The 15,366-nt window shown below is 37.6% G+C and overlaps 1 protein-coding gene across 1 annotated transcript in view; it reads left to right on the top strand.

Annotated features, from left to right (window-relative positions):
• The window catches only part of LOC124622145 (katanin-interacting protein-like), a 363,928-nt gene that overhangs the window by 266,884 nt on the left and 81,678 nt on the right, over positions 1-15,366 (top strand). The window contains exon 11 of the mRNA XM_047147778.1: positions 10,455-11,064. Coding sequence (XP_047003734.1) covers positions 10,455-11,064 — 610 coding nt within the window. The remainder of the gene's footprint in view (positions 1-10,454; positions 11,065-15,366) is intronic.

Below are 15,366 nucleotides of genomic sequence, written 5' to 3' on the forward strand. Positions count from 1 at the left end.
TCACTTGTCAGATCCATATATTCATTGCTCTCGTGGCAACACATTACAAGTCAAAGTCTGTGAGCAGCACCATCAATAGCATGGAGTGGAGCTAAGCAATGCTTTTAACTTGTAATGTGTTGCAACTAAAGCGTTAAGTGTATGGTGATACTCCCATCTGATGATGAAAATCGTTCAGCAATAATTAAATAGTACACAACCTGTGGCTATGTTGGGTACATTAATGATGTTATATTTTTTACGAACTGTAAACCAGAGGTGTGGCTGGAAACATATTCCTTGGAGCTAATGACACTGAGTAGTATCTTTATAGGAATTGTTCCCATAACTCAACAAGCAGTCGACAATGGATATGTGCTTTGTAATGAGATTTTACTCCAGGGACCCCCCATTTCAAAGGAAATGAAAAGTAGGCATTCAGATTCTGCAGATCTATGTCACTGTGCAAAGAATGAGTTGGAACTTTCTGAAACCTGCCTTAAACAACAAACTCACAAAATCAAACACAGAAACATAAATTACCAAGCCATTTTTAAAGTAAATTTGCTGTTATGCACAGGAAAACTTAAAACTATAATAAACCTTCTAATGGAGGAAAATGCAATGATTACAGCATTGCAGGAAACAAGATTTACTGATGAACATCCCTTAAGTTCAGAAGGATTCAGGTATTTAAGGGAAATCATTAAAAAAAAGAGTTATGAAGAATGTATTCCAGTTGGGATCAGGTTGCATCATAAACAACAACAACGTATTAAACTCAATTATACAATTTAAATTAATTAATGAAAGACTTTCCATAGTAACATGTAAATCATCAAACAAAGTTTACACTGTTTTGAATACACACGTGCCTACAACTGAGAAAAACAGAACACAGAAAGATCAAATAGAAATTGTAGAACAAACTGTGTCAAATGCCCTAAATCACATTCCATCAAAAAAACACAGTATTACTGCTTGGTGACTTTACTGTACAAGTTGGCAAAGAGTGTCAGCACAGATTCGGTAGTAGGAAAATTTCATGGACGTAGAAGAGCCAGTGCAAATAAAGAAAGACTCTTTAAGCCTGTACTGTCAGCATAATCTATTAATAAAATTTACATTCTTCAAAAAACTTCCTAGAAAAGAACCCAATTTGCCATGAAAAACAAATTGATCATGTTGCTGTAAGTAGATACTCTGCAGTGGAGGTACTCAATGTGAAAGTTGATAGGAGTACCAGTTTAGATTCAGACATTACCTGTTGTTGTTGTTGTTGTGGTCTTCAGTCCTGAGACTGGTTTGATGCAGCTCTCCATGCTACCCTATCCTGTGCAAGCTTCTTCATCTCCCAGTACCTACCACAACCTGAATCTGTTTAGTGTATTCATCTCTTGGTCTCCCTCTACGATTTTTACCCTCCACGCTGCCCTCCAATACTAAATTGGTGATCCCTTGATGTCTCAGAACATGTCCTACCAACCGATCCCTTCTTCTAGTCAAGCTGTGCCACAAGCTCCTCTTCTCCCCAATTCTATTCAGTACCTCCTCATTAGTTATGTGATCAACCCATCTAATCTTCAACATTCTTCTGTAGAACCACATCTCAAAAGCTTCTACTCTCTTCTTGTCTAAGCTATTTATCGTCCACGTTTCACTTCCATACATGGCTATACTCCATACAAATACTTTCAGAAATGACTTCCTGACACTTAAATCAATACTCGATGTTAACAAATTGCTCTTCTTAAGAAACGCTTTCCCTGCCATTCCCAGTCTACATTTGATATCCTCTCTACTTCGACCATCATCAGTTATTTTGCTCCCCAAATAGCAAAACTCCTTTACTACTTTTAAGTGTGTCATTTCCTAATCTAATTCCCTCAGCCTCACCCGACTACATTCCATTATCCTCGTTTTGCTTTTGTTGATATTCATCTTATACCCTCCTTTCAAGACACTGTCCATTCCGTTCAACTGGTCTTCCAAGTCCTTTGCTGTCTCTGACAGAATTACAATGTCATCGGTGAACCTCAAAGTTTTTATTTCTTATCCATGAATTTTAATACCTACTCCGAACTTTTCTTTTGTTTCCTTTATTGCTTGCTCAATATACAGATTGAATAACATCGGGGATAGGCTACAACCCTGTCTCACTCCCTTCCCAACCACTGCTTCCCTTTCATACCCCTCGACTCTTATAACTGCCATCAGCTTTCTGTACAAATTGTAAATAGCCTTTCGCTCTCTGTATTTTATCCCTGCCACCTTCAGAATTTGAAAGAGAGTATTCCAATCAACATTGTCAAAAGCTTTCTCTAAGTTTACAAATGCTAGAAACGTACGTTTGCCTTTCCTTAATCTTTCTTCTAAGATAACTCGTAGGGTCAGTATTGCCTCATGTGTTCCAACATTTCTACGGAATCCATACTGATCTTCCCCGAGGTTGGCTTCTATCAGTTTTTCCATTCGTCTGTAAAGAATTCGCGTCAGTATTTTGCAGCCGTGACTTATTAAACTGATAGTTCGGTAATTTTCAAATCTGTCAACACCTGCTTTCTTTGGGATTGGGATTATTATATTCTTCTTGAAGTCTGAGGGTATTTCACCTGTCTCATTTATCTTGCTCACCAGATGGTAGAGTTTTGTCAGGACTGGCTCTCGCAAGGTTGTCAGTATTTCTAATGGAATGTTGTTTACTCCAGGGGCCTTGTTTCGACTCAGGTTTTTCAGTGCTCTGTCAAACTCTTCACGCAATATCGTATCTCCCATTTCATCTTCATCTACATCCTCTTCCATTTCCATAATATTGTCCTCAAGTACATCCATCACTCTTGTATAGACCCTCCATATACTCCTTCCACCTTTCTGCTTTCCCTTCTTTGCTTAGAACTGGGTTTCCATCAAAGCTCTTGATATTCATGCAAGTGGTTCTCCTTTCTCCAAAGGTCTCTTTAATTTTCCAGTAGGCAGTATCTATCTTACCCCTAGCGAGATAAGCCTCTACATCCTTACATTTGTCCTCTAGCCATCCGTGCTTAGCCATTTTGCACTTCCTGTCGATATCATTTTTGAGACGTTTGTATTCCTTTTTGCTTGCTTCATTTACTGCATTTTTATATTTTCTCCTTTCATCAATTACATTCAGTATTTCTTCTGTTACCCAAGGGTTTCTACTAGCCCTCGTCCTTTTACCTATTTGATCCTCTGCTGCCTTCACTATTTCATCCCTCAAAGCTACCCATTCTTCTTCTACTGTATTTCTTTCCCCCATTCCTGTCAATTGTTCTCTTATGCTCTCCCTTAAACTCTGTACAGTCTCTGGTTCTTTCAGTTTATCCAGGTCCCATCTCCTTAAATTCCCACCTTTTTGCAGTTTCTTCAGTTTTAATCTACAGTTCATAACCAATAGATTGTGGTAAGAGTCCACATCTGCCCTTGGAAATGTCTTACTATTTAAAACCTGGTTCCTAAATCTCTGTCTTACCATTATATAATCTATCTGATACCTTTTAGTATCTCCAGGGTTCTTCCATGTATACAACCTTCTTTGATGATTCTTAAACCAAGTATTAGCTATGATTAAGTTATGCTCTGCGCAAAATTCTACCAGGCGGCTTCCTCTTTCATTTCTTATCCCCCATCCATATTCACCTACTATGTTTCCTTCTCTCCCTTTTCCTACTGACGAATTCCAGTCACCCATGACTATTAAATTTTTGTCTCCCTTCACTACCTGAATAGTTTCTTTTATTTCATCACACATTTCATAAATTTCTTCGTCATCTGCAGAGCTAGTTGGCATATAAACTTGTACTACTGTAGTAGGCGTGGGCTTCGTGTCTATCTTGGCCACAATAATGTGTTCACTATGCTGTTTGTAGTAGCTTACCTGTACACCTATTTTTTTATTCATTATTAAACCTACTCCTGCATTACCACTATTTGATTTTGTACTTATAAGCCTGTATTCACCTGACCAGAAGTCTTGTTCCTCCTGCCACCAAACTTCACTAATTCCCACTATATCTAACTTTAACCTATTCATTTCCCTTTTTAAATTTTCTAACCTACCTGCCCGATTAAGGGATCTGACATTCCACGCTCCGATCCGTAGAACATCAGTTTTCTTTCTCCTGATAATAACGTCCTCTTGAGTAGTCCCCGCCCAGAGATCCGAATGGGGGACTATTTTACCTCCGGAATATTTTACCCAAGAGGACGTCATCATCATTTAATCATACAGTAAAGCTGCATGCCCTCGGGAAAAATTACGGCTGTAGTTTCCCCTTGCTTTCAGCCGTTCGCAGTACCAGAACAGCAAGGCCATTTTGGTTAGTGTTACAAGGCCAGATCAGTCAATCATCCAGACTGTTGCCCCTGCAACTACTGAAAAGGCTGCTGCCCCTCTTCAGGAACCACACGTTTGTCTGGCCTCTCAACAGATACCCCTCCGTTGTGGTTGCACCTTCGGTACGGCTATCTGTATCATTGAGGCACGCAAGCCTCCCCACCAATGGCAAGGTCCGTGGTTCATAGACGTTACCTATCTATTATTAAATTCAAGGTTAGACCAACATTTAGAGAAAAGAACCAATACGAATTTTACTTACAGAACTTACATTGAGAAAATGATTACAAAATGCATTTGTAAAAAAGAATACATAAATGTTGGGAACTGTGTCAGAAAGATATTATTCAGACTGCAGGAGAAACTGTTCCTCTAAAAAAAAAAAAATGGAAACACACCTGGCGGAATGATGATATTGTGATGAATTAATTGTAATGATAATGAGCTTGGAACATCTTGAACACAAATAAAAATAATAAGAACAGGGAAAATTTTATAGAAGCAAGGAAACGTTCTTCAAAAGGTCTCAAAAAGATCAGAGTACAACACATAAAAGATCAAAACATCAGTTGAGTCATATTTTATTCAAAACAACATAAAGGACTTTTATAAAACATTAAAAAATAATTCAAAGAAGTAAACACCACCAAGCTAACAGTTTATGGATCCAAAAACACATAAGGCTGCATACAATAACACTAAGAACTGCACAATTCTTGCAAACTACATCAGTGAACAACACAATTTTCATCCACCAAAAGAATTACTCATTTTGATAACGTCATCCGATACAATCACGGCTCAAAGCCAACAACAGTAGAGGAAATGAGAGAAGTTGTAAGAAAAGAAAAAAGAAAAAAAAAAAAGGAAGAAAGAAAGACGACTTAGAAATAATAAAGCAAAGGGAGAAGACTACAGTTGTCGAACTGTGAAAACACTCTAGTGACAATATTATTCTATGTCCAACAGAAATCATTAATGAAATTTGGACAAAAAACAGCTTACCATGAGAATGCACATCAGCATTAGTACACCCACTACATATAAGAAGAAAGGAAAAAACTTAGCTTGACAGTTATAGAGGAATCTCCTTCTTGCCAGTGACATATAAAATCTTGTCCATGGCATTTCTTCAACAGTGCATTAGAGAAAGTATCGAGAAGAATGGAGGAAATCCATCATTACTAAGGTTGCTTTTCGGGACAAAGTGTGCAGACTGTTGTTTGGGTATTAGAACCTATGTGTACTTAATACAATGGAACCAGATTACACAAAACCACCCTTGAACAATTGGCATTAGCTTTATTGATCCGTGTGTATACAACCAAGGACAACTGGGAGATCTGGGAAAAACCCGGATATTTTTTTTTTTTTTTTTTTTTTTTTTTTTTTTTTTTTTTTTTTTTTTTTTTTTTTAAATCTGGGAGAAAATCGGGAAAAACCAGGAAATTTTTTAGAATTCTGGGAATTTTTTATTGTTGTAGTTTTCAGTTAAATTTTTGTAACTTTGACTGGTAGCAACCAATACTCTAACTAAGGATATTACTGTATCTCACCACTGCAGAATAATACTGCTGCAGGGGAAAAAAAACCACTTAAGTTGCAAAGGAAACGCGCCATATACAACAACAAAACACAGTGGTCATACAAGTATCTGCCAACAGCAAAATGTATCAAATGCTGTAGGAAGACAATGGAATGCTTCATAACAACAAATTGCCTCTGATAAGTGTGACATCACAACTGTTTACATTAGATTTGTTTGAGTAGTTGCAAGCTCATGCGCTTGTGCAGTTGAATCAGTTGAGTTGCGTAGAGTAGTGCCTTCTCTCACATTTGGCTACAGGAGTGTGGCAGCTAGCTGTAAAATTTTATTTCACAAAGCGCCTAGCACCAAGTACACATTGGTCTATTGATTATTCATTTGATTTTGAATTGCATCCCTGTTGGTTATTGAACATTTTTAACACATTCTAAGTTGATTTCTGAATGAATCATAAGTTGATTTTTGAGTAGTGTGTGTGATGTCTCTGCTAGGGGAATCCCAGTCGCATCTAGAAATAAACTTCCCTGCAGACAGAAGGGGATGGGGTTATACGAGCTGAGCAGAATAAGTCGAACGGGTGAATGCCAATCGCTGTTTATGTGGTTGACTGGGCTTGCAAATCATCAGCATTGTTTCAATTACTAGCTTATTCCATAGATCCAGACTACCAGAGTGAAAATAAATGACTAACAGGAATAACAGGTAAAGAAAGATTACATATTATCTTCTCAGTGTATGCAAGAAAATGAAATTTTGACAGAAAATTTTTGACCAGACCGCTACCTAGTAAGGCCAGTTAACGACATTTCATTTTTTCATGTAGCAAAATGTTTGACTCCCAGAAAGGAAAGTGTGCCATGTAAAGCTGTAGCAAGATTAGAGAGAATAAATGCTAGGTCATAAGGATTGAAGAAATGTGTACTGTCTTGCTTGGCTCTTGTCTTTACTGGTTTTGTGTGTCCTACATTTAATTTTATGTCACACAAACAGAAAGTTATCAGCTAATAGGCAATAAAGAGTACAAATTATCTGAAGAGCTGTTTTTCTCTCTGTTACAAATAATCATATATTTTTTTATGTATCAGACTCTTCAGAAAGATGTGCAAGACAAAATGATTTACGAAAAGTCGATTTTTCAAAATTTTTGGCATCCTATCTCGAACACTAGAGGGCAGGGTCGCTACTATCTAGTATTGCACCGGTTAGGAAATAATGTAGATCCAGGGCTGAGCACAGAGCAGTCTGAGTTGTAGTGGGGAGGTGGGTAGTCTCCATGTGGCCTATGTTTACATTCAGTGATTTTGCAGTTTCCTCTTTGTTTATTGTTCTCATGTCAAATAAAAACAAAGCGGATTTCTGTGGCCAGGAGCTATCAGGTGAATTTAAATACATTACGGAAGGCTAAAACGTGCTATTAGTCACAGATTTCATTTTATTTCCTCCTTTTCGACAGTCAAGCATTAATCGCCTCACAGAACAATGAAGTTATTTTTGTTGGCTTGCTAAAGAAATTTGCCTTTTATTAATTATTTCCACTGAGGCAGTCAATTTATTTGAAATGAAGTGTTTAATTCCACACTGTTGGCTAGTTTCAACTGTTCGCTGCATTTGAAGTGCACTTTTACATCTTGTAGAACATATGGCATTATGCCAGAATGAAGAACCAAACATGAGATAATACAGTACTGGTACTCCAAGAAAATTTTCATCCGGATCTGGACATACGAATGTGTACTTTAAGACGAATTATGCATTTTAGTATGGTTCACAAAATTCCAATACTCTTGGAGTATCCTCTATTGTCATGTTTCTTTTATGACATTATGTAAGAACTTTTAATGTTTTACATGTATGAACATACGAGCTTCCTGCTTCATCGTAGCTGCACAAGCATGGTGATGCCTGTTAATGTGGCGCTCTCTGGCCACTGCTAAAACAAACCTATTTCTAACAAATTGCGGGAAAAAATTGTGAATGGTTATTTGAAAAGTGTTACTTACAAAGTAAATTTCCTTTTATGCAAGATGAACTATGTGCAAGAATGCACCATGAATTTCTTAAATCACAGAGTGTTTGTCTCTCATTTAAAAATCAACTCTTTGAGGATGACCATTTAGAAGAACTTTGAGCCCAGAAGATTGGACATTTACGTGGTCATTAAAAATTTTACTGGCACATTTGTGTGATGTATCATAAAGCGTAACACACACAAAGAGGAACAGCATTATATGTGAAAGCTTAGCTTCTCTTGCAGCTTATTAGTCTTCGAGACTAATACAATATTTTCTTGTAGCAATGCCATATATTTAATTTATACCATTAACTTTTCCTATTTGTGTGTTTGCGCTACTTAACAGTGATGTTGCTATTGGCTGACTACATCACGTGTCCTATGACTGAATAACCGCTGTCATCAGCTGACGAGAACATGTGACATGAACTATGACTGGCGTACAAAAGCACATTGCAATCTCGATTTCAATGCTTCAGAAAGTAAGATGTGGTGTTTGTTGTGATTAGAATGTATACTTTCATAATACAAAAATATGCAGTGTACATATTGCTGCACATCAAACATCTTTCCAAAACGTGTTTTTTTCCCCGAGTTTCGCTTTCTAAAGTGCCGTGAAATTCTATGTCAGTGTATAAAACCATAACATAACCATTCAAAGGATTAATAAGTTTTACAGGTCTGAGGAAAAGTATACTGTCACTTAAAACAGAAAAAGTGTATTTTCACCCAGGAGAAAGTGTATTTTTAACCGGGAAATCTGGGAAAAATCTGGCAATTTTTTTCCTTCTCTGCATATACACCCTGTTGATCACACCCATAGGAGATGGCAAGAAATACACAGCTTGTTCTGTTGTTCTGAGCTTGCAATTTGATATCACATAACATGCAGGGAACAAACATCAGAGTTATCTAGTAACTATGCACAAACTCCACTGCATGCATGGAAAATACAAAATATCATCGTCATCATCTTCCTTTCAAGGATTTACCTGTTCCAATCTTCATGATATTTTTGAATTTTTTCACTTATGCTGGAAATATTTAATTCTGTTATAATATCTTTGTTTCTAATCATATATCTTCTTGTGCAGCCCTTCACCTTAGCAACCTCATCTCTGCTGTTTGATTTTATTTTCTTTATTGATTTTTATTTATTTCTTTATTTCTGTGGTAACCCAGTAACCTAGCTTTCACTTCTGAAGAATAACATTGGAACTGCCATTACTTTATAGAATTTCGTGATGGTTTCTTTTTGTACTTTATGGCCCAATGTTCTGCTAATGGTACCACAGACAGCTTGGAATTTGTGTATTTTATTTTCAATATCAGGGTCCAAATCAAATAAGAGATTTGAGACACTTGTCGTAAAACTGAATTATTGAAAACAGTTTTTGATCTGACTGAATATTTTTCTCTGAATGCCATTATTTTTTTATGTTGCTAGAAATTTTAAAATTGTAATTTTTTGCAAAAATTCATTTAGTTGGTATACTGATATTTTGAGGTCATCTTCATTCTTTTGAATAATAACAATGTCGTCAGCAAACAAAAGTACATCCAGATATTCCTCACTCGTTAGCGTAATTCCTTTGTTTAACTTATATTTCCATTTGCGAAGAATGAAGTCAACGTAGATACTAAAAAGGGTAGGTTTAAAAATATGTTGTCTACAAAATATGAAAAGCATAATCAAAGAATAACAAAACCAAAACATGTTTGTATAAATCACAATGCCTTTGGTGCCTGGCACCTTTGAAGGATGAAAGAAATCTGCGAGCAACAAAAATTAAATAAAGAAAATCAAAATTGCTTTAAGGTTATGCAAATAAATACATAATAAAATATGTTGATTTATTAATTTGTACTTCAACATTATTTAGTGAATTAGTACAACAAATCATTCTTATAAAAGTGTAAAAATCATAGAGAGAATTAACAAACTGTATGAAAATGCTACACACTATTATAGCTAAAGTATTCCTGAATGTAAAAGACACTGCTGAGATAAGTGACTCCTTTTGAAACCCAGAGTTTGTATAGACATTTATGCAGTGACTGTGGGCAGATAATTTGAAACCGAGTGCTATCTAATGACCTTGGACCAGTAGTCTTGGAATGTAGCCTTGGAATATAACAACTTTTTCCTCAGCAAAAATAGATCACATTGTTTAATTTATCACAGCTGCCTAGAATGATATGTACATAATGACATCTGATTCACTAATAAGCATACATACACCCAGTATTCATCTGTTGGACACTATTTCCTCTCTCTCATATATCTCAGTCCTGCATTTTGCACATTTGACGAGCTTAGTGTACAGGATTTTTCAAGAATTTAACTGCAGCTATTTTTTAAATTGTGTTGTAGTGGATCATCTACTTTCAACACCTCTTTATGATTTGATAATTGATATTGTATTTGTGTGATTATATTTATATAATTTTTAGTGCACCTTTATAATAGTTACAAATTTTTTTATGTAAAAACTTATGGCCTGATTTTTGTGCTTTTTCTCTGTTCTTACATTGAGGATTGCAGAAGTATTCTAAAATTTCAGGTGAAGATTATTTCTGTGCATTTGGATGGAAAACTTGTGGTAGCAGGTGTTGATGGAATTATTCCAATACGCCGTGCTCCTGGAAACTGTCACTTCAACTTTGTCCAGGAACTGAAGCTCTCTGGCAGCCCTGTTGCAGAGCCTGTAGACGCAGACCGTGAAGAATACAGTAACACAAAAGATCAACATGACTCTCCACTTTCGTCATCATTTGAGTTTGATGCAGAATGTCAGGATCATGGAGCAATGAGCTGTGATAGGAGAAATGAAAATAATGCTACTTTGGATTCATTAAACATTGATTATCCATTGAACAGTGCAGCAAGTGATAGTGCTCTAAGTAACATTTCACAGTTACCATGCAGTGATTCAGAGCTGAACAAAGTAAAACATGAGGAAAATGGATTGAGGTTATTACCTCCTCCAGTGTCAATTAGGTACAGTGACAACAGTGATTTAGGTGATGAGGAATATGAAGCCCCTGTGATGCCAGAAGGTTTTGTGTTCCAGCTTTTAATTTTGTCAACTTGGGGTGACATGTATTATGTCGGACTGAATGGTCTAGAACTATATGATGAATATGGGAAAAAAATAAGGCTGACAGAAAACAGTAAGTTAGTAACATTATTATTTCAAAAAGATAATTTAACAAAAAAGGGAAAATGTATTAACACAGAGACATATATTGCAGACTGACAAATTACAATTAAAAAATTAAATAATAACACAATGCTAGATGCTATATGAAATTGTACATACTTGTGCAATTAAATTGCACTTAGTTGCTTCCATATTTCAAAAGAAATAAGAACAATAACAATCACTGATATCCACAGTTCTTTTTACAACGCAACTGTAGGTTTTCCAGCCTCTGCATTGAATTGTCAAAGAGCCTGTATATGTCTCTGAGGTTATTTACATCAAAAGCAAAAATGTTACACCAACTAATTTAAGCTGTTATTTTTGGCACACACACCCAGTGTCACTTGTAGATATTATCCATTCATGTTTCTGTACCTGTCAATACCAGTTCACAAATCAGGCAAAATAGTGTTGTACAGAGAAGATTTAGTAAGCAGGCCCCACTCTTGAGGCTTCTTCTTAGGCAACGTCTCCTTCCATATTTTTGTAGCAACTTACTTTGCCTGAGATTTTTTGCATGATAGAAGAGTGTTGATTTGAGTTGGTGACTTTCAATCATATCTTTATGAATCAAAATACCCATTCAGTTTGTTTTATGTTGTGATTCCTGTAATCTTTTTAGCAGTTGTGAATGACTTATGACTTGCAGAAACTGTCTGCTATTAATTGGACAGATAAGAAATCTACTCACCAAGTGGCGGTAGGAAAATACACGTATAAAAGGTATTACAGTTTGCAATCTTTCAGAGCCAGTGGCTCCTTCTTCTTCACATTCTGTCCACTAAGTCTCCTCTGACCTCGGTTTCTGGGTGACTTCTCTGCACTCCACCCCTTTTCATAAATCTCACCATTCCTTTTCCTTCATTCCTGATACTACCCTTTCTGCCAGAAAAAGGAACCACTGGCTCCGAAAGCTTGCAAACTGTAATACTTTTTATGTGTGTGTTCTCCTGCCACCACTTGGTGAGTAGATTTTTTATCCACCCAGTTACATTATATTTTCAAAAAAAAGTGATTTTTGTACAAGCACAGGAAATAAAAAGAGTTCAATGTCTACATTGGTCCACTGTCATATTTTATTACATGAATGTAGAATAAAATACAAATAATTTATGAAACTGAGGAGTCGTGGAGCAGCGTAATCCAAGTAGAGACCATGAGCTAAGTCCAAGCTGTGTAGCTGTGTTTTGCATCATAGAAACAGTACAGTATGTCTTGTAGGTAGGCAGTGTGCAGGCATAGTACCATAAGTGACTGTTACTGCCATAGCGGCCCTCTGTTATTTGTGATATGAGGTGCTTGGCCATGCCCATGTGACATAGTGAGGCTTATGATGTCCTTGCCTAATCCTTGCACAGTGGCTCAGTGGCTCCTGGGAGTGATCATCTCCAGCTGTGTGGATATCTCTGATGGTGCATTATCAATAGCTCTGAGAAGTACCAAATCTCTTCCATCTCTACCCCTACCCCCACCAACACTAAGTGCCATCTAGAGAGCTGAGGAGTGAGGCATTTCTGCCCAAAGCCTGACAGCAATGAGCTGGCGTAGGTAGGGCAGTCTGATATGATATCCTCAGTGTAGAATATGTCATCACGGTGAGGCATACATGTGCCCTGCATCACTGCCCTTCATCTTCCAATCCAAGTTGAGATAGCTGGTGGACCTTGGGATGGGACACAGTGGAGTGGTCCTGGATATGGCCTCTGTTAGAGGGTGCGATGCTGGCTGAAGTGGGAGCTGCAGGTCCAGTTGTTAGTGTGTGAGCTCCAGCTGCTATCAACCTTGTTCATGAGGCAGCCTTACAATGTTGTGACAGGGTGTGTACATTCTGGGACAAATGGGAAATCTGGAAAAAAAACTGGGAATTTTTTAGAATTCCATTAATTTTCCATTGTTTTGGTTTCCAGTTAAATTTTTGTAATTTTGACTGGTAAGAACTGATACTCAAACAAAAGGAAACGCACACGCAAGTGTCTGCTAACAGCAAAATGTGGCAAAGGCATTAGGATGAAGACTATGCCGTACTTTGTAACTACAAACTGCTTCCAATGAGTGTGATATCACAACTGTTTACCTTAGGTTCATCTGAGCTGTTATCAGCGGCTGCTGCACTTGCACAGTTGAGTAGCATATGAGCTTTTGTAAACCCTCATTGTCAGTTTTTTAAAGGCCTTGTCACTACTACTGTGGAGGCTGAGATCGTAAGATCATGAAACAGCTTCTGATGCAGTACACTGCTAAGACAATTTCTCCCTGCCACCATTATGCAGCTGTGCCCCAGGATCAGGTAACAGGATAGGAGAACAAAGGTGCTACAACACTCCAACAAATTAGTTACCAAGTCACACAAATGATTTAAGAAGGTTTACTTATCTTTGTGACTTCTTGAATAATAAATTCTGCAACACTTGATGTAATATAACACAAAAAAGGCACTCAATGGCTATTTGCAAATAATTGTAGGTAAACTTCACAGTACACAGCAAATGCAATTTACAACAGCTGTCTCTTCAGTTCAGTAAACAACGTTGTCTGTCTAAGTAAGTCCTGCAGGATGACTATAACGAAGTGGGCGAGAGCTGCTCTTCTATCTTCCGAGTAGGCTTCTGTCTGTTGTAATCTGTATGGCATTGGCACCAGCTCGCATCTTTGCACCTATGGTGCTTTTGCCCTGGCTGTGTCTTGTTCAGACGACACAGCATGAGCAGTACCTTCTCCCACGTCTGGCTACTTGAAGGGTGGCGGTTAGTTGTATCAGCAGTAGCAACAAACAGCCAGATGCTACCCAGGAAAATTTTTATGGCGCCCAAAGCTACCAGATTTGTGCATGTGCAGAGCAATGTGAGTTGTAGTTGGGTAATCTTCATATTACTTGTGTTTACATTTAGCGATTTTGCTGTTTCTTCTTTGTTTACAGCTCTCACATCAAATTGAAACAAAACAGATTTCTGTGGCCGGGAAGTGTAATTACGGAAGGCTAAAATATGTAATTAGTTTATTTTCTGATTTTATTTCCATATTTTTTGCAGTCAAGCATTAACCACCTTGTAGAACAATGAAGTTATTTTTGCTGGTTTTCTAAAGAAAGTTGACTTTTATTAATCTTTTCTGCAGAGGCAGTCAATTTATTTGAAACAAAGTGTTTCATTTCACACTGTTGGCTAGTTTCAACAGTTTGTTGAATTTCCAATGCATGTTTTCATCTTCTGGCATGTGAGGCATTATACCATAATAAAGAATCAAACATGAGATAATACAGTATTGGCACACCAAGAAAATTTGCATCCTGAAACACACACTGAAAAGCTTAAAATCAGTTTTGGGTTTACTTCATTGCGAATCTAGACATGTGAATGTGCACTTTAAGCCAAATTATGCATTTTAGTATAATTTATGAAATCCCAACACTCATGGAGTATCCTCTGATGTTGTGTTTCTTTTAATGCTATATACATGATGTGTGTAAAAAGTTCGATGAATGATATCAGACAATAAACAAAACAAAACATACAAACATATGATCTTTATTGCCTTCAAAATAGTCGCCACCCGCTTCAACACACTTTTGACAATGTTCGTACAGCTTCTGGAAACTATCAGCAAAGGCCTCCTGTGAAATTGACTGCAGAACAGCTGTCACACAATTTTTGATGGCGTTCACATCTGCACAACGTTCACCTTACATGGCCGCCTTCAAACGGGGAAACAGGAAGACGAGCCAAATCAGGGGAGTACAGAGGATGTTCAAGAGCAGTTACTGTCTTCTGTGCCAGGAATTGGCACACACTGATTGCACAGTGTGCAGGGGCATTGTCGTGGTGCAGCATCCATTCTCCAGTCCTGTGCAACTCTGGCCAAACCCACTGGATACATTGTAGCAATTGGTTCAAAACAGACTGGTAAAATCCGGCATTGATGGTTTGACCTACAGGAACAAATTCCTTGTGGATGGTGCCGTTGTGGTCGAAGAAGGTGCTCAACAGTGTTTTCACCTTGGATTTTTGCAGATGGCCTTTTCTTGGTTGCGAGGAAGACAGCGAACACCATACACTGATTGCCATTTTGATTCTGGATTGAACTGGTAGCACCATGTCTCATCCCCTGTGACGATGGTGTTCAGAAGCAATGTATCCTGGTCACACATGTAAATGAAATTGTCAGCAGTTTCCATCCGTTTCGCTTTCTGCTCGCTGTGAGCTTGTGCAGCACAAACCGGGAGCAGATCTTCCGCTTACCTCGCTGATGCCCAGTTCCTCCACAATCAATCTAA

The sequence above is a fragment of the Schistocerca americana genome, chromosome 7, assembly GCF_021461395.2.
Source record: "Schistocerca americana isolate TAMUIC-IGC-003095 chromosome 7, iqSchAmer2.1, whole genome shotgun sequence".
Lineage (NCBI taxonomy): Eukaryota > Metazoa > Arthropoda > Insecta > Orthoptera > Acrididae > Schistocerca > Schistocerca americana.